This window comes from Mus caroli, chromosome 13 (genome assembly GCF_900094665.2).
Source record: "Mus caroli chromosome 13, CAROLI_EIJ_v1.1, whole genome shotgun sequence".
NCBI lineage: Eukaryota > Metazoa > Chordata > Mammalia > Rodentia > Muridae > Mus > Mus caroli.
In genome coordinates this window covers 54,851,339-54,871,447 of record NC_034582.1, presented here as the reverse complement: position 1 = coordinate 54,871,447, position 20,109 = coordinate 54,851,339, and the positions used below count along the sequence as shown (strand labels likewise).

The following is a 20,109-nucleotide window of genomic DNA, read 5'->3' as shown; positions in this document are numbered from 1 at the left end:
TATAATTTCTCTGAAAATATGTTTTTTCCAAGTTTAACTAGGTATTTTCTTCATTTACATTTCAAATGCTATCCCAAAAGTCCCCTATACCCTTCCCCAGCCCTGCTCCCCTACCCACCCCCCCTGAGAGATAAGACAGCTCCTGCCTTCAGCGTCCCTGGAATTGTGAAATGAGCACATTCTGTAAGGACTCTGAACTCCGAAGCAGGGCCTCTGATGGTGGCTGTGCCTTTACATCTCCACCCAGGGCTCTCCTCTGTGTGCTCTGTATGCAGTTCAGGACCTGCGGTGGTGTTCAGAAGGAAATCACACGGAGGCTGCCGTGAACCAAGACAGCCCACTTAGCACAGCCTTGTACCAGCCTGCCTATAGTGCTGGCATTCTAACACAAAATTGTGCCTTAGCGAAAAACAAGGCCAAGAACCATGCTATGTTGTTCTCTGTATTTTAATTAGAAAAATTGCATTTTTGATATTTTCTCTGGTCCTTAAATGTTCCTCCGAAATGCTTTTAATGTGTTTTATTGAAATCTTTGTTATCACACATCAATGGTCACAGTTTCTCTGCTTTTTAGGTGTCCTGACATTTTAATTATTTTATATGTCTCCATTTGATTTAAAATACCTATATCGCATAAGCCAAGGCTTAACTATACATTAGCATTTGTTCAGAGAATATTAATTTTATTAGTATAGTATAGTGTCCTACCATATTTTCAAAAAGCCATTTAAAATTTTAGGTTTGTTTCTCCGAGAAGTTTATTACTTTGTGGGGTGAGTCTCAACATAGCCGTAGCCAGCCTTGAACTCACTATGTTAAGAGGCCTTGGACCCCTGCTCCTCCTGCTCCATCTTTCAAGTGGTGGGGTCAGAGGACGGTGTACCGCCACCACTTATGCATGTTGATATGTGTCACTCACCATTTTATCAGGTACTGGAAACTTCTGTTTGATTACAAAATCATTTGAGAGTTTTTTTTTTTTTTTAAACATGGTCTTGCATAAGGTAAATATGAATAGCGGTCCCATTAATGTAAAATTAAAACAGGCTATCCAGTGTCTCCTTGCAGTGGCTGTTGGGTTTGGGACAGTACTGATTGTACACCTTTTCTTGTGTAAGTGACTCTTAGATTTTCATTGGTAGCAGAAACTGTGGACAGCGGCTATAGTTCTGTCCTTGTTTCCGTGCTTGGGCTCCCTCCTCCCTTCTCCTTCTCTTCCTCCTCCTCCTCCTCCTCCTTTCTGGGCAGCTTTTCTTTTTATTTATTTAAAATATTTTATTTTTATATTAAAAATCCCCCACAGCTTCTGGTTTATTCATTTCCTTTAGAAGTTTTCTTTAATTTTGACCTTTACCTCCCTGTAAATTAGTACTTTTCTTTACTTCTTTAATTTGTTTTTTTTGTTGTTGTTGTTATTTGGAGATGATCAAAGCTTTTAAAATTTCCTCTTTATTATAACTTAATTTTATATCCCTTCCAGATTTTAATATTTCTGTTTTTAATCTTGCTATCTTTATTTGACTACAAAACTAGGGAAAAGGTTTACTATATTATTTTCCTGGCTTAATTATTTTGGTTAAAGCCTTTGCTATTTTCAAAGTTTAATTAATTTGCTTACAAACATGTAGACTTTATTATTTGCAACATTTCTTGGATTTGAAGTAACCTTGAAATATATCCAGTCTGTTTTGTTTTAATAGGTAATTAGAAATAAGATGTGTTTTCTGTGGTGCAGTTAATGCCCACTGACTTCATGGAGAGAAAGGAAGACCCAGCCAGTGCTTGTTTGTTGGTTTACACCTTGTGTGTGTCTCATTCGAGTTCCAGTTTGGTTTTACTGTGCTAAGTCCTCATTTTAAAGCCTGCCAGTGCCAGTTGAGTGTAGTTTGGCACATAGACGACTGTAGCTTTCCATGCCCTGTGTGTCCTTTAACAGTGTTGCAGTTAAGTCGTCCACTGTATTTGCCTTCAGTTTTGTTCCTATATTTGTAAATTGTAATTAGTTTGGTACATGGTTGGCAGCTGGTTTTATAAATGGAGAAAGGGGTTTGTTCTTTGACCCTTTGTCTTTAATATAGATGATTATAACTGAGTTAAAATGAAATGTCTACTGTTTGTCTGGTGCTGCTTGCTGCTTCCTTCCTCTCCTCCCCTTCCTCATGACTGCCCTCCATCTCCCATCTTCATCTCCCATCTCTATCTCTATCTCCTATCTCCATCTCCTTCCCCTTCCTCTTCTCTTCTTCTCCCCCTTTCCCCTTCTTCCTCCTTTCTTCCTCTCTCCCCTTTCCCCTTCTTCCTCCTTTCTTCCTCTCTCCCCCTTCCCCTTCCTTCTCCTTTCTTCCTCTTCCCTCCCGCCTTTTCTCTTCCTCCTTTCTTCCTCTCATCTCCTCCCTTCCTCCTCCTCTCTTCCTTTCCCCTCTTTTCTCTTCCTACTCCTCTCTTCTCCTTCCCCTTCTTCCTCCTCTCTTCCTCTCCCCTCCTCCCTTCTACCTCTCCCCTCCTTCACCTCCCTCCTCCTCTCCCCTCCTTTTTCTTCCTTCTCTTTTCCTTTCACCTCCTTCCCCTTCCTCCTCTCTTCCTTTCTTTTCCTTCCTCTTCCTTCTTTCTCCCTCTCCCCTTCTTCCTCTTCCTCCTCTATTCCTCTCCCCTCCTTCTCCCCTTCTTCCCCTTCCTCCTCATCTTCTCCCTTCTTTCCCCTTCCTCCTCCTCTCTTCTTCTTCCCTCAGCCACCCTCCCTCACTTTATGATGGTTCCCACAAGGACTCCACATGGAATGGAGCGCCCACCCCAACACTACAGACCACGAGCTGAACTTTTCTCAGTCTCCACCTAACTTTATTCCAGGCTCTTTCTGGATTCCAATAAAACATGCTGTGAATGTTCTTTTTTCTTTCATATATTTGTAAATAATATCTATGAAGTTAGGATAAAAGGTAGAGCAAGCTGTTTAGGTAGCTAGACTTTTAAAAATAAGACCAGTTTTGGATCTGCTAGGTTAATACTGGATAAAACTGAAGCTGGCTCGGTTTTACATCAGTAGAGGCTGAAAAAAGTGAGGATTTTTTGTAAACTTGAATTCGCATTGTATGTACTTAGAACAGGATGCACAGTTAATATAATGAGCACTGGGAGCCTTTGATGACTAAAGAAATCATTTGTGGTGGAAAGCATAAACTAATGAAGGAGGCCATAGTACTTATGAGGCTAGTTTGCCTTCTGTCTGACTTTGTGGGAGGCTTGGGCATTTTGCCTGCGGGATGCTGAGTGCTGTGCACATAGAAATGGACTTGGTGGGTAGAGGCCTTTGGTCGGGCTCACCAAGATGGGCAGTGCCAGAATTGCTTTCATTTCTTTAGTTCCCCCCTTCCCCCTAAGGCTTTTTTTTAGCTGATTCTATTCAGTCTTCACAGATGATCCTAAAGCAGTTTGAATGTATTGCTGTGATAATGTTGTCTGAATAGCTAAATTTGAACATTTGTGTCACTATCTCCACACCCTCTTTATCTGTTACTTGAAATGGATTTTCTTAAATTGCCACCAGATGGCAGTTTTGCATTTAGTGATAGCTTCACTTTCAAGCTTCTGTTTCATTCTCTCCCTGCATGTCTCTCAGGCTCAAGGGGGTCTTTAACTCCTTCTTATATAAATCGACCATAACAATCCTGTTTGTAACATAAAGTGAGCACGCACAAGACACTTGTCAAAGACTCCAGTCTAATTTAAGATAATCAACTTTGTGTGTGTGTATGTATGCATGCATGTATGTTTGTATATATGGCACATGTATGTATGTATGTATGCATGTATGTATGTATATAGTGTGTATGAGATGTATGGTGTGTTGTTTGTGTATATGTGTGTTTTGTGTGCATGGTGTATATGTGTGTGTGTATATATATATATATATATATATGATGTGTATCATATGTTCGTGCATGCTTTGAGATAGTGTTGAGGTCGGAGGACTACCTCCTTGCCTTCCATCTGGAGTCAGGACCTGTATTGTTTACAGCTGTGTATAGCAGGCTACTTAGCTAGAGAGCTCCCAGAATCCTCCTGTTTCTTCCCATCCTGGTATGAATGTGCAGGGATTACAAACAGGCTTCTGTATCTGTTTTTTTTTCTGAGGGTTCTGGGCATCGAAGCTCAGGTCCTCAGGCCTGTAAGGCAAAATTGTCACCTACTGAGCAATATTTCATAACTCCCAATGCTTTCTAGAAGTTTTACGTTGCCAAGATGCTGACATCTAAAATGGTGCCCTGGCACTCTGGATCTCCTTGTATATACATTTTCTACAAACCATGGCTTTCTTGTGTCATTGTAGCATGATGGTTAGGATCAGGAAACTGACATTAATACAGGAAGTACCTTCTAGTCCTTGGATTCTGTTAGATTTTCTTCTTTTAAATCAATAAAAGAGTTTAGCTCAAAGGCATTTTCAGTCTTTCCGGCTAGCATGTGTTCAGCTGCTTGCTGAACTGAGCTACAGTCTGCCGAGACCAGTGTGTGTGTTCCCCTTGTTTCCTAGAGTTTATTCCCCATGTTTCTTCGTGCAGGTGCTGACCTTGTTCTGCCCATAACCAGTCAGGTCGCTGTGTTCTCACCGTGAAGTGCGACTCTCACAGGAGGGAGAGGCAGTGAGGGAGGGTGCATGCTGAGCAAACCTGACCCCAGGCCTGTCTGGGAGGACCAGCTCCTGGAGGGTGGCGCCAGCAACTCCGCCCCCTCATGCTTGCCCTGATTACTGACCCTGGCTTTTACTTCACTTTCATTAAAGGCTGGTGCCACTGTTTGAGTCTGTGGCAACTTCATATTTTACTCAATATCGTTCCTCAGATGCAGCCTTTCTGTGTGATGTTGAATAGATAATGGCTTAGGGAATCGGAGTCACTTCCTTAGATTGACTCTTAGTGTTGCAGCCTAGCTTTCCCAAATATATTCAGTCAGAACTTTTGAGTATTGCTTTCTCTTTTCAGAATTAATACTGTACTTTAAAAAGTAATATTAGGATACATTGTTTTTAAAAAAATCAGAGCATTTTAGATATAAAGGTATAAAGTGCTCCTTAAGCTCAGCCTGAGCCTTTTTCTGCTTCCAATACCTAGCTGTTATGGTAGGAGGGTGAAACTTGAGGTTTAAATGGCTCGGTGAGGGTCAGGGACTCAGATGTGATTTAAGTGTGCAGTGGCAGTGTGAGTCTTCAGGTACTGAGAGGGAAATGACAGTACTGTAGGTGGGTGACTGTCACCAAGTGCTCGCCTTGTGCAGGTCTTGGTGTATTTCAGCACAGTCCGCTGCCAGTGCTCACTCACTGAAGAGCCAGCAGTGTAGACAGTGCGTAGCACTCTGTCAAAGGCCATAAGGCCATGCGTCTGTGTGTGGCCGAGTTGGAATTTGCCCTGGTTGTGGAGTGTGTGCTTGTAACCACCCTGTCATTCTGCATACAGAAGATCAGCCTAGTACTGGACCTGTCATCTGGAACTCTGGAGACTTGGAGACAGGCAGATATTGTTTATATCTGTTTATAGTCTGTCATTTGTCACTGCCAGTAAACATAAGAATTCAGGAAATGTGCTACCTAAACTCTCTTTGAGGAAAATTAGTCCATGTAGCGATCTCCGGATACATAGAGGTGTCTTAGTGGCATGAAAGCCGAGGATGTGGGGAAAGTCAGATTGGCAATGGTCTGATGACTTAGTACTTTAATAAAGCTAATCTAGACCGTAAAAGGATGGGGTAACACATTCAGTGGAACCAGGAAAAATAGAAAGTCAAAAAAGAAACAAGTATTTGGTAAGTAGTGGAATGGAAGTGGGCTGAAGGGGCTGAGGTGGGGCATGTGCAGGGCATTGCTCCTGGGGGAGGTAGTGCCCTAGGATGTCAGAGAGCACAGTGCTGTGTGTTCCTTCAGGGGCAGAACCTTGCCATTGAATAATTTGGCAAAGATAAGCTAGGTAAATGCAAACAAAGGAGAAGTGGTAACATCAATGTCAGAGAAATTTAATCCTTAAAAACCAGAATAGCTGAGAGACAGGTTTCTGTCCTAAAGCTGCTACAAACCTTTATGTAGGAAAGTTGTCACGGAGACCTACAGAAACAGAGCAAAAGCTCCAATAATTAACGGATTGAAAGACAACTATTATGAAAATAGAATCTGGCCTACTAAGAAGTTACAACATAAGCAAGAATTTAAAGATTGGGAATGGTGTAGCCAAACTTGGGAGTCCCTGTTTTGAGAAATATTTGAGGGTATGCTCCAGCAACCTGAGAGTAAAACTTAAGAAAGAGAAAGACACTGGGTGTGAGAAGTGATGGGACTCAGCCAGGGGTCCAGCAAGAAGCAGGTGAAAGTTGGGAAATACTCTAGAGAGTGGGCCATCCTACTAGAGTGTGATGGTGACAGCCAGGAAGTCAGTGGAGTAGAGTCTGACACAGTCAAGAAACTTGCAAGAGGTATGAGAGGAAGTCTGACGTCATTCATCAAAATACAGACGAAGCTGTAAACCAAAGTGTTGGACTTCAAGTGTGAGACAGACATATGTCATAGAGGTTATAGTGTCTGGCAAAGGCGTGAAGGGAACATTTGAATTGGCCCTGGAAGCGTCTTGGGGAGCATGTGCCTTTGCTCTCCAATGGCTCCACCCACAGAATCTTAGCTAAGAGTGTGTGGCGTGGTGTGTGTGTGTGTATGCACTCACGTGTGCATGTGTGCCTGTGTGCACACACCGAGGCTAAAGGAGTATGATGGTATCCTGATAGCACTCTGCTTATTCGCCTGACAGGATTCTCAGTGAACCTGGATCAAGGCTGGCATCCAGTAAGGCCCAGGGATCCTCTCTGTGCCCACTCAGTGCTGGGTTATAGGCACATAGATAGCCACAGCCAGCTTCTTACATGTGTGCTGGGGATTTGAACTCAGATCCTTACCTTTGTGCAGCAGGTGCTCTTTCCTATTGAGTTGCCTAACCAGTCCCCAAAAGTAAAATGAACATTTTGTTATTGTATGTGTTTGGGCGTTTTGCCTGAATATATGTTTAGAATGTGCATGTTAGGTGCTGGAGGTCAGAAGAAGGTGCTGGATCCCCTGGAACTGGACTTAGAGATGGCTGTGAGCTGCTGTGTGGATGATAGGAATCAAAGCTGGGCCCTCCAGAAAGAGCAGTCAGTGTTGTTGACTGCTGACCCTTCTCTCCAGCCCCCCTCCCAAAGCAGGAACTTAACAGATGGTTTCCACTATTGAGGAGTGCGAGACTGAGCACAGTGGTACGCTCCTGCAGTCTCTCTTAGCAGGGTGTTGGAGGCTAGCCTGGGCTACACAAAAGCCTGCTTTAAGAAACCAAACAAAAAGGGGCAAAGTGTCCACACTTTGGTCTTCGTTCTTCTTGAGTTTCATGTGTTTCGTAAATTGTATCTTGTATCTTGGGTATTCTAAGTTTCTGGGGGAACAAAACACCCATGGAAGGAGTTACAGAGACAAAGTTTGGAGCAGAGACAAAAGGATGGATCATCTGGAGACTGCCATATCCAGGGATCCATCCCATAATTAGCCTCCAAACAATGACAGCATTGCATACACTAGCAAGCGTTTGCTGCAAGGACCCTGATATAGCTGTCTCTTGTGAGACTAGGCCAGGGCCTAGCAAACACATAAGTGGATGCTCACAGTCAGCTAGTGAATGGATCACAGGGCCCCCAATGGAGGAGCTGGAGAAAGTACCCAAGGAGCTAAAGGGATCTACAACCCTATAGGTGGAACAACAATATGATCTAACCAGTACCCCGGAGCTCTTGTCTCTAGCTGCATATGTATCAAAAGATGGCTTAGTCGGCCATCAGCGGAAAGAGAGGCCCATTGGTCGTACCAACTTTATATGCCTCAGTACAAGGGAATGCCAGGGCCAAAAAGTGGGAGTGGGAGGGTGGGAGAGTGGGGGGGGGTATGGGGGACTTTTGGGATAGCATTGGAAATGTAAATGAGGAAAATACCTAATAAAAATATTTTAAAAATACCTAATAAAAAATTGAAAAAAAAAAGAAGCCAAACAAAAGAAAAAATGTGGGAGGGGAGGCTACATTTTCATTCCTGCAAAACTAAATTATACTTTTGTTGTTTAGCAATTGATGAAAATGTTCAAATGGGTTTGTTTACTTTTCTGAACCTAGTGTGATCTCTGAACTTCCTTTTTAGAAGGACCAACGGAGGGAGCTGGAGAGATACTCAGTGGTTGAGAGTGCTTCCTGCTTTGGCAGAGGACTGCAGTTCGGTTGTTAGCATCCTTGTCAGGTGGCTCACAGTTGACTGTGATTGCAGCTCCAGGGCCACCTACACCTCTGCCTGTACAGTTACTTCACTCAAATGCACATACACATAATTTAAAAAATAATAAACCCAAGAAAAGAAGCAACTTAAGAATCGAGGTGCAGAGTTGTAGAACCAAGTTAACAAGTTACTGTAAAAGAATAGCCGTTCCTTAAAACTATGGTGGCTCACGGTAAGGAGCCTGCAGCTTGGAGTGCGCCCGCCCGTCAGTGGTGTGAGGGGAGCCATGCTTTTCTTTCAATGGTGCTGAAAGGCCATGGAGAAAATGATCCTAACTTTTAAATGTAGTCAGAGTTTTAGCGATGGAATTAATACCACTTGCCATGTAGGGCAGGTGATTGTGAGGACATGGTGACTATTTTATACAGCTAAACACAGCAGTGTCTGCCACATGGGAATTAGTCACTGTCTCTCGTATTATACTTGATAGAATTGATTTGAGAAACTTGGTCAATATTGCATCAAGGGCTATATAACATTTTTGATTGAAATTACTAGAAAATAGTTGTTGAATAGTATATTCACCATCAGGGTCTGAGGTTCTGATTTCTTGAAATGCAAAAGGAGCACACAGTAGGAGGGCCTGTGTCATTAAGGGGCACAGAGTAGGTTAACCTCCTCCAGAGGGCCAGGAGGCAGCATAGCTGATATAGGTTGGCATGTATGTTAGGCAGCACATGGTTAAGGTGAGCCTCAAATAGCATTGAAAGAGCTAGTGAGAAAGGAAAAGAAACTTTATAAAATGCGAATATCTTTAATGAGATATTCCTACACCAGGAAAATGACTTCATACTAAAGGTAGGATTTAAAATTAAGCCAGCTCTCAGGAAAAGCCATCAGTGTTTCTAAAATTACAAATGAATCTACCTCGATTCCAGTTTTAACAGTCTAGTATATCAGGTTATGGAGTGAAATGAGATGGTTTTCTGCTTTTTGTTTGTGGGGAAGAGCGAGGCACGATCTCACCATGTAGACTATGCTAGCCTGGAGCACAGATAGCCACATGCCTGTCTCTCCAGTGCTGGGGTGAAAGGAGGGCACCGCTGTGCCTGGGCACGCAGTGCAGATTTTGTTTTTGTTTTTGTTTTTAATTTAATTTTATTATATATTTTCTTTATTTACATTTCAGATGCTATCCCGAAAATTCCCTACCCCCCCCCCTTACCTACCCACTCCCTCTTCTTGGCCCTGGCATTCCCCTGTACTGGGGCATATAACGTTTGCAAGACCTTGGGGCCTCTCTTCCCAATGGTGGCTGACTAGGCCATCTTCTGCTACATATGCAGCTAGAGACACGAGCTCCAGGGGTACTGGTTAGTTCATATTAAAGCTCATCCAGGAAAGTACATCGTCTGCTTGACCAAAAAACAACTTGGGGAGGAAAGGGTTAACTCAGCTTACACTTCCACATTGTGTTTCATTGACAAAGTCAGGACAGGAACTCACACAGGGCAGGAACCTGGAGACAGGAGCTGATGCAGAGGCCGTGGAGGAATGCTGCTCACTGGATTGCTGCCCATGGCTTGCTCAGCCCAAGACCACCAGGCCAGGGATGGCCCTACCCACAGTAGGCTGTGCCCTTCCCATCAGTCACTAGTTAAGGAAAGTCCTACAGCTGGATCTTAGGGACACGTTTTCTCAGTTGCAGTTCCCTCCTCTCAGATGACTCTAGCTTATGTCATATTGATGTAAGACTAGCCAGGACACAAGCCATGTTAACACTTCTGTAGAGAAGGAATGAAAACACACACAAATTTTCTCAGTGCACATGAGACTCTATAAAGAATTAGAGGAGTTATTGCTGAGTATTGTGTGTGAGTGTGCATGTGGCTGTGCCTGCATTGTGGTATGCATGTGTGTGCACTTGGTGTGCCTGTGTCTGTGTGTGTATTGTGGTGTGTGTGCATGCCTGTGTGTATGTGTGCATGATGATGCCCTTTCACTTTGCTTCAGCCAGGGTCTGTCTTTGTGTGGTTGCATGTGCATGTACTGTGGTGTGTGTGCACACGCCTCTGTGTGTGTGTGTGCATGTGTGTGTACTGTGGTGTGACTGTGTCTGTGTGTGTGCACACACCTCTGTGTGTGTGTGTGTGTGTGTGTGTGTGTGTGTGTGTGTGTGTGTGTGTGCATGGCGCCCTTTACACTTTGCTTTGGCCAGGCTCACTGGAGGAGCTTCCTCCCATCTAGGAGCATGGAGATTACAGACAGGTGTAGCTTCTCCGTGGCTTCTGAGGGTTAATGGAGCCTTATGCCTGGGGGATGAGTTTTACCTTCGGGGCTATCTCCCTACACGATTTCTTTATTAAATTTCACTATTTTACTTTTTACAAGGAGTAAATTATCTTTAATTGACACTTGAACAACAATTTAACAGAAAAGAATTGGTATCCATCCACTCTAAAGTGATTCCATTTTAGTTGAACTTTAAAAGGGGATATTGATTAAATTATAGTTTAAGAAATTACTCATATCTCTCTAATACATCTTAAAATAATGAAATGCAGTATACCTCAGTCTTCCTGAAATTTTGGTGCTTTCTAGAAGGCAGGATTCATTTTTACATCAATTCTGAAAAGAATTCTCTCTTTCCTTTCCTCTTCTTTCAAAGGTATGCAGCCACTTATGTATTCAGTTCAGGAAGCACTAAATGCCAGACCATGGTGGATCCGTATGGGTACTGACATTTGTTACTACAAGTGAGTATTCTTACAGAAGTTCCTAGAAGGCTACATTCCATTCCCTTTCAGTGTAACAGTGAAAACACTTAGTATGCATGTTGGCTAGTCAGGGGAAGAGAGGGACCCTCAATTAAGAAAATGCCTGGACAGGACACAAGCCTGTAGGTTATTTTCTTAATTAGTAATTTGATGTGGGAGGGTCCAGCCCGATGTGGAGGATGCTACACCTAGGTTGGTGTCCTGGATTCTGTAAGAAAGAAGGCTGAGCAAGCCATGGGGGCCAATAAGCAGTGCCCTCCATGGCTTCTGTGTCAGTTCCTATCTCCAGGTTCCTGTCCTAGCTTCCTTCAGAGATGAACAGTGCTGTGGAAGCGTAAGCCAAATAAATGCTTTCCTCTCCTCCTTACTTAGTCATGGTGTTTTAGCCCAGCAATAGTGACCTTACTTTTTATTGACTCTTTGGGAATTTCATACAGTGTATTGAGACCCTGCTCAGCCCCACTCCTGCCTCTAGCTCCTTCAGCTCCACTCCTGTCTCCCCAACCCCCGATACCTTGCCTCTTCCTCCTTTTCCTTTCCCTCTTTTTCTTCATCCCCCCTTTTGAAAAATAACCCATGGAGTCTAATTTGTGCTGCCCATATACCTGTTTGGGGACATCCGTTGGAGTATGGTTGACCTACAAAGGGGCCACACCATTAAAGAAAATCAACGCTCTCTGCCCCACAAGCCATCAAATGTCCATAGTGTCCCTGATTGGAGTGGAGGCTTGTTAACCTGGTGCCTGCAGGCAGTCTCAGCTGCTCTGAGTTCATAGGCACAGCTGTCCTGTTACGTCCAGAAGTCACTGTTTGAGTCTGGACTGTAGAACTTTTTCTTCTTCTTCTTCTAAGGTGGTCCTGGAGCCTGTGTGGGAGGGCAGGTAGAGTACGATTTAGATGCCTGTGTATGGCTACAGCTTTGCTTGTAAATGATGTCGATGGAGAAGTCTTAGACCTTGCTTCCTATTTTACTCTAATTCTGTATATAAAATGTTTGCATATAATGCTTATTCTCCTTCCTATACAATACATTAGGAGCTTGGTGTGTGTATCTCACACCACATAGTTGGCTGCACTTCTTTCCACTGTTCATCCCTCAGCCCAGTTTTCCCTATGACCTTTATCCTGATGTACTTGTGCTGGGCCCTGGGAGCTCTTGTGGTTGCTTATGTGCATTTCTGTGCCTGGAAGGCTAGGAGGTATGGCTTACTACCTCACAACTGCTAGACCTTTCCTTGAGAGAAGGCCCATGATTACAAATTTGCTGTTGTCTTTTCAGAAATACTTCCCTAATGCACACATACTTTCAGGCTAATCTCTTAAAATGGAAACCATGTAAGTATCTGACTTATAACTCTGTCCAGCCTCTCCGGCAGATGGGCACAGATGTGCGCTTTGGCAGCATGGATTTTGTCTTCTGTTTCTTTACTGATAGAATATGTGCTTTATACTCTTAGAGGACACCGTTTGCTGTGAGCTGCAAGGAGCAGCTTAGGCCCATGTGAGTGAGATGTCAGTTTCCTATGTTCTTCTGTTGGAATATGAATGCACACAGTAGAAGAAATGCTCTGGTTTGAAAACCTGCATCCAAACTGAACATTTAAAATCCTGTGTTTTTAACTTTTTATTGATTTTTTGGAGGGGGAGTGAATTTTATAACATGTACCTTAACCTCACTTATATCCCTGTTCCATTATCTCTGCCCTCTGCCCTTGCAACCTCTCCCAAAATAAAAATAATTTTTAAATTTTTATTTTTTAATGATCATTTCCCATCAGTCACACAAGATTTTGTATGTTTATAATTTTGGTCTTGGTGTTTATCTCCTTTGGATGGCAGTTTCTGTCTTGTTAGTCTTGAATTTTCCATAAAGTGGATTTGACTCTTAATGTTGTCCTCAACTAGCACTGATGTCTCGTTCTTATAGCTTTGCCAGAAGACGATGACGTCTAGAATTTAAACTAACGTAACAGTTTATGTTCTCTTTGGAAAAACCTATTTCTTAAATTCTGTTATTTTCTGGGAAAGAAATGGGCTTCATCTCAGTAAGGTTCCATCACTCCATGTTTGTTAGCAAAATAAGTAGCACATAAATAAGAAGCAGAAACAAAGGAAATATGTACCCTGATCTCCACTTTATAGTGCTTGTAGTGTCTTTAATGATAGCTCCATAGAAAGCTGCTCTTGGGTCACCTGTTGTGTGGTAGAATGTTGCAGTGACCTAGTACTGACCTGGGCAGTGGTGGGCATGTTTCTGGAAGAATTGCTCAGGCCATTAAATATCAGAACATCCCTGCTTCTCTACGTACCCTTCAGTTCTTTTCACACTGCAGTGTGCACGACTGTAACACAGTTAAGTTCTGTTCTGTGTAAGGAGAGGTAACAGGAGTTTTTGCTTTTTTGTCTGGCTCCTCTCAGACCAAACTGGAATTCTGTGCAACTTAGCATTCATTGGTTAACTATATTTTTATGTTGCATATGTTTTCCAGAAATCTGTTACTAAGGATCGGAGACTGTTGTGTTAGTTATAAATAGAACATAGTTGTCTTCTGTCAACATGTGTGTCTTGTTTGTTTATAGCCCGTTAACTTCCATAGGACATGTATGATAGCATATGTTGGCATGGGTTTTTACTATTTTATTGGGTTCTTATAACTCTACTTCCCTTCCAATCCTTATTCTATCCCAACTCCTTCCAACCCCCGACACTAGGTAGGAGAGAAACAAGGTTAGAGGGGAATGGGGACCTAGACCTCTCTAGGCTTCTTCCTGCTGATTAGGGGTGTTGAGTTCCTTGGGGCAAGTCCAGTCTTTGTCTTCAGAATATCCAGTTTCTGCTTGTCTCATTTCTCACGACCATTTGACAAAAAGGCATCAGCAGCAACCAGAAACAGCAGGGGCAGCAGCAGCCTCCTTCCCAGGCCCTCTTGGAGTTTTCCTATTTATTCCCTCCCCAGAGTCTCCAGAATTAAACTCTGCAGCTGGCAAAAATTACACCCCAGCTAGTGCAGCCGGCAAATCATAATCACCTGTTGTGAAGCAGCCTCTTGTCCCACACCTGGGAATAAAACAAAAACATATTCACATAACATAACTGGGTTTTTAAAGAAACCAAACTCTCACTACAGGCATACGTACCTCTTCAGTTAGCTGCCAATTCAGAGAAGAAACTGTTTTGTATGTTTCTTAGTTCTTAGCATTTGCCACTATCTGCCCATACAAGAGACAGTGATGAAGTTAATGAAGAATAGTTTGAATAGCTACGTGTGTGAATAAATTTTTTAAGCGTTTTTAGAACTTTAGAAATTAAGTCAACAGCAGATCTTTAAATGCCTATGTCAGCAATACTTAAGGACTTTTACAAGCTATGAACAGGATGCTGTTGCAGGTGTTTGCTGCCCGTGTTGAGCAGTTACTGTTGTGTGATCAGTTCTGTGTGTGCATTTCAGAGCTCCCTACCTCTGTGTTGACTGTGAAGGTTCCTAACACTGATTTATGCGTACTGTGGGGCTGGTGTTGGAAGGGGGGTGCGCCTGCCACTGCTTTGTGTGGAGGTCAGAGGACAACTTTGATGGTTTGTTTGGTTCTTTCCTCCCATGGCGTGGTTCTAGGTATGAATTCAGCTTTGGCAGAAAGTACCTTTGTCCACTGAGCCATCTTGCTAGTGGCCCACATGCTGAATTTTTTAAAGCAGTTGTCAGATACCATATTTTGTATAGAAATAGTTATCTCTAAAGAACAAAGACCCCTTAAGACCATCTAACCACCTTGCCATTACCATACATCAGAAAAAAATTAAGAAAATTCTTTACTATAATCTAGTCAGTGTTCAGATTTCCCCAGGGACCATATAAATGCTGCTTGGTACTTGTTTTTTTCCATTAGGTTTTATGAAAGAGCACACATTACAGTATTTTTTTTAAGTATAAATGCCTGGAAAGTGTGATTTATTTGTATAACTATTAGCAGGAGAGAACAAACAGTTTTTGGAAAAAATACACCCTTTAAAGTATTCTCTGATCTCCCATGCTCATCACAAGTCACACTTAATCTATGTTAATTTGTTTCTCAAATATTTTTTTTTATCAGTAGGTTTCCTTTTTCTCTGCTATGTTAAACTGGTTTCTTTCTCATCTAGGAGTTTTAAGTTTGTCTTTTGCTGACTATATCTTTGCTATTAACAAATGTATCTTATTGAGATGGTGTACACTGTCCATTAGCTTGTAAAGCATAATTAGGCTTAAACTTATTTTGGCCAAGAACACAGCATCTGTGATGCTGCAGATTTCCCTCCTGCCACACCAGAAAGCACTGGGAAACAGCAGCCTTCCTTGCGAGTTTTCTCTTTTAATCTTAACACTAATTATGGTAAAGTGCCAGATGCTGTGGCTTGAAGCAGCTACCACGAATGTGGTCCTCAGCCTGTTAACTGATGGAGGGAGCTATCATGGATGAAGTAACGGATGCTGTGACTCACTGATGAGGAGGATGAGCTTCACGTGCTCTCAGTCTAGAGAAGAGGCGTGCTGCCAGATGGTGCCCCGTTGGGTCGTGTGTCTGAACACTTGGTCCCTAGTTGGTGGCCCATTGGGTCGTGTGTCTGAACACTTGGTCCCTAGTTGGTGGAATTGTTTGGGAAGGAGTAGAACGTGTGGCCTCGTTGGAGGAAATGTGTGGCTTTGAAGTTTCAGAGCCCACCCTGTCTCCGGTATGCTCTGTGTCTGCCTCGTGTCTGTGGATTGAGACATACATTAACTCTGAGCTACTACTTGAGCACCAAGCCTGTCTGCCAGATGCTATGCTCCCTGCTGTGATGGTCATAGCAGGATGGATTCTAACTTCAGACTGTTAGTCCCAAGGAAACTCTTGCTTCTATAAATGATTTTGGTCATGGTGTGTCTCATGATGGTAATAGGAAAGTGATTAAAACAGTGCCTGTTGAATAAAACAGTTCAGTTAAATGTAATATCCACTGGGGATTTTCTTTTTTCTCTCTGAAATTCTACTTAATAAAATTAGCACAGGAAATCAGAACGTCTGTGCATGGAAAATAAATGCTTTATGCTTTTCAATCGCAGAAATCACTTCTCGAGAAGTTCAGTTGCTGCAGGCGGACAGAAGGGCAAGTCCTACTACACAATCACCTTCACTGTGAACTTCCCACACAAAGACGATGTTTGCTATTTCGCCTATCATTATCCATACACATACTCGACTCTGCAGGTGAGAGAGCCTGGTGGTAAGCTTGTGAATATCGTTTTGTATTGTGAGTAAGTATCAGGTAATTTGGTACAGTTTGCTTCTGGTTACTATATCCATAGAATGTAGGGTGCATATCAACAGAAATGTAGTGCTTGTTGGAAACACTATAGATGGGAAGGGGATGGTGAAGGGGTCGCTCTGAGAGCCCGAAGACGCTCAGATGCTAAAGTGCTGGCGCCACAGCAGTGAGGACCCCATTTTACATCTGTAGCCCCCACAGAGGAGAACCAGATGTGATCCAGTGAGCCCTAAATTCCACTGCCAGGAGTGCAGGCAGCTGGATCCTCAGTGCTTGGCTAAGGTTCACTGAGAGACCTTATCTCAGGGAAGACAAAGAAAGTGGAGAGGTAGCTATTGCTTGACACGAATGTCAGCTTCTGTCTTCATTTGTACTCACAGGGGTGAGTGCACATGGGTGCGTGGCCCACTCCTGTGCTTCCACAAGTGAAAAAGAACTTAAAGAAAGAACTAGGAAGGAAAATTGCATATTTCATATATCACTTATAGAAACTGATACTTCTGCAACTTTCTGTGAATAAATTTTAACTAAATGAGATTTGTTTGCTTAACTAAAAGCACTATAATATAAATATAAATAAATATAATGTTAATCTTGTGGAAACAAGTAGGTCATCTTGTAACAGTAGGGAAATAAAGCCACATTTTGAATTTTCTGTAGGAAAATTAATGCTTTGGCATAAGAACCAGGTTCATTCTGTCCTCGGCTCCTCAGAGTGTCTGTGAGGAAGCTGTAGAAGCAGGTTCATTCTGACCTTAGTCGTAAGTCCAAAATTCTAAGTTCTTGGAAAAACAGATGCTTTTTTTCATAGCAAAGATTGGCAGCAAAGCCTTAGCTGAATATCTATGAACTTATGTAGAACATTGGTTCCGCCTGTGGTGGCTTTGGAGTCCACGTAGGGTGACCCTGTGGGTGTGGCAGGTGACAGCAGGTGCCACCTTTCCCCTGTGCCCAGCACGTTCAGGGCTGTGGTTTAGTTGGCATTGATGTTGTAGGTAGGTTTTCAGAGGCACATTTACTTCTCATTCCAGGGGTCTCGAGACACATTGTTCTGTGCGTCAGTAGGGAGTTTTTTAACATGATTATGTACTTTCCTTTTTACATTCTTGTCAAGATGCATCTTCAAAAATTGGAATCGGCACACAATCCTCAACAAATCTATTTTCGAAAAGACGTGTTGTGTGAAACCTTGTCTGGAAACATCTGTCCTTTGGTGACCATAACAGCAATGCCAGAGTCCAATTACTATGAACATATCTGTCAGTTCAGTAAGTCTGTCTTCTTCTCTCAGAACATCATACATTCTCACTTGGGTTTGCTTTCTGTGTATTTATAACAAATAATTCTAAGAGCAGTCATGAGAAGACTGGGATTCCAGTCTTGGTCCTGTGTCTAGCGTAGACCACCTCTGTACCTCAGGTTCTTACTCTAGAAAGTGAGAGTCACCTGAGATTTCCTCTCAGGATTGCTTTGATAGTCATGTTTTTTAGTTGTTATTTCTAGAAATCATGCTGAAGCTAAAATACAATAAATTGTCTAGAGTTCAAATATTTTGATAGCTAGTGCTAAGCAGTTACTTGCTTTTCTCCACTATTTAAAGTTTAGAATTGCTGAGGTAGTGCAAACAAGAACACAGTTCAACTTTTGATAAGAGAGAGAGAGAGAGAGAGAGAGAGAGAAAGAGAGAGAGTGTCAGTCAGAGACAGACAGAGAGAGTCAGAGACAGAGACAGACAGAGACAGAGACAGACAGAGAGAGAGAGAGAGTCAGTCAGAGACAGACAGAGAGAGTCAGAGACAGAGACAGACAGAGACAGAGACAGACAGAGAGAGAGAGAGAGTCAGTCAGAGACAGACAGAGAGAGTCAGAGACAGAGACAGACAGAGACAGACGCTGTGCACTGGCATAGGGATCATGTGGTGTGTGCCGTTTGCCAACTGTGTAAATGCACTCTGTCGATTCTGCGTCACCGTTCCTCTGTGCTATCGTTTGTACAGATTTAGATGAACATTTTTCTTTTGTCCATGAGTTTATGAAACACAATTTTAAACTTTCGCAGGTGTTATTCTTTGTAAAACTATGTTTACCCTCAAGAACTAACCGTTTTCAGACTCCGTTAATCAATAGGAAGCAATTAAGTGGTCCCTGTGCTGTGCAGGATCACACTGTTCATGTCACGTTACAGACTCCTGCACCTGGCAGCTTGCATGCATTTTCTGTTGTTTTCTTGGTAGGGCTAGTGCAGATTGTGTATGTTGTGTGTGCACAGTAACTTTCCACTGGAGTTAACAACCAAGGAGAGTTCTAGAACCCCAAAGTGAAACAGCAGTCAAATTTCGGAGCTGTTCATTTTAATTGAGCTTTTGTGTGCCCTTTAGGAACTCGCCCTTATATTTTCTTGTCTGCTCGGGTGCATCCTGGAGAGACTAATGCAAGCTGGGTCATGAAGGGAACACTGGAGTACCTCATGAGCAATAGCCCGACTGCCCAGAGCCTACGGGAGGCTTACATTTTTAAAATTGTCCCCATGCTAAATCCAGATGGTGTCATCAATGGAAAGTAAGTTAAGCAGTGGCTGCCGGAGTGCCATAGGTTGGGATAGTTGGCTGCATTTAATTTGTTGATCTAATAGTGTTCAAGTTAATTCAAATAATGGGCTTGATGATTTTTTTTCTAGGAAAAAACCCCAAGTTTTTGGTGGGTAATGCATCAGACTTTTAAACACAATGCATGTGTTAGTGTTATGATTCCATGGAAAGGTAACTTTATAAAATCTTTGTTGAGTTGTCTTAGGAAGCTGTTTCAGGACATAAGCTCCGAGCACACACATCCGGTTTCCTTTGCTGAGCACGTGGCTGTAGACTGGTGTCTGACCACACCAGTACACAGTTCCTATGATGAACAGAGAGTGTGCTTACATGGCTTCAAGACTACATAATTTGCACATATTTGCCTTTCTCACACAGTATGTGTACAAGACAACTCACTAGCATGCAGTTAGTGTAGCAAGTGGTTCCTATTTAGTCGAGAGGGAGTGGCCTATTAACAATATATTTCATACAGTACAAAAGAAAAGCCCAGAATTGACACTGTTTTTATAACTTACAAAAGTCTATTTTAAATTTGAAATCACCAGATTTCATAAATGTGACATCGGATTTTCCATGCAGCACACTATGGATACAAGTTTACTTAGGGAAGAGGCCCTGTGTTCTGATGTGCATTCAGGCTGCATCGCCTTGAATCCTTACTTTTGTTTTTCTGTCTCTGTGTGTATAGTCACCGCTGCTCCTTAAGTGGAGAGGATTTGAACAGACAGTGGCAAAGTCCAAACCCAGAGTTACACCCCACGATTTATCACGCCAAGGGGCTGCTGCAGTACCTGGCCGCGGTGAAGCGCCTACCTCTGGTATGTGGCCGGGCTTCTTGGTCTCTGTGCACATCAGTGTATTTACTGATGAATGGCTTAGTACATTTTACCTTACCATTGTCGTACTAGCATGCAGACTGACATTCCTCCTGTGAGTCTCGACCCTTTGTTCTCCTTCCTGTCCCTGCCCACTGCCTTCCTCTGTCCTTGTTCCCACCCCTTGCTGATTCTCTGACCTCCCTTACTGGGTCCCTGGTCTGCTATTTTATTGTCATCTCCCTCTGGAGTTTTGGGAGCTGCACGTGTGTAAATTAGTTACACATCTATAAGCACAGTTCTAAATCTAGGTTCCACATATATCCATGTATGTATGTGTGTGTGTGTATATATATATATATATATATATATATATATATAT

General features: G+C 42.7%; 1 protein-coding gene across 9 annotated transcripts in view; it reads left to right on the top strand.

The window, feature by feature from the left end:
• Nucleotides 1-20,109, top strand: part of Agtpbp1 (ATP/GTP binding protein 1) — a 113,065-nt gene that overhangs the window by 68,610 nt on the left and 24,346 nt on the right. For 8 of the 9 annotated variants that reach the window (XM_021179857.2, XM_029485022.1, XM_029485021.1 and 5 more), the window contains 5 exons: nucleotides 10,932-11,019; nucleotides 16,119-16,263; nucleotides 17,436-17,589; nucleotides 18,700-18,880; nucleotides 19,601-19,730. In XM_021179857.2, coding sequence (XP_021035516.1) covers nucleotides 10,932-11,019; nucleotides 16,119-16,263; nucleotides 17,436-17,589; nucleotides 18,700-18,880; nucleotides 19,601-19,730 — 698 coding nt within the window. Of the gene's footprint in view, nucleotides 1-10,931; nucleotides 11,020-16,118; nucleotides 16,264-17,435; nucleotides 17,590-18,699; nucleotides 18,881-19,600; nucleotides 19,731-20,109 lie in introns of those variants that run through there. The other variant, XR_003838590.1, reaches the window with a different exon arrangement.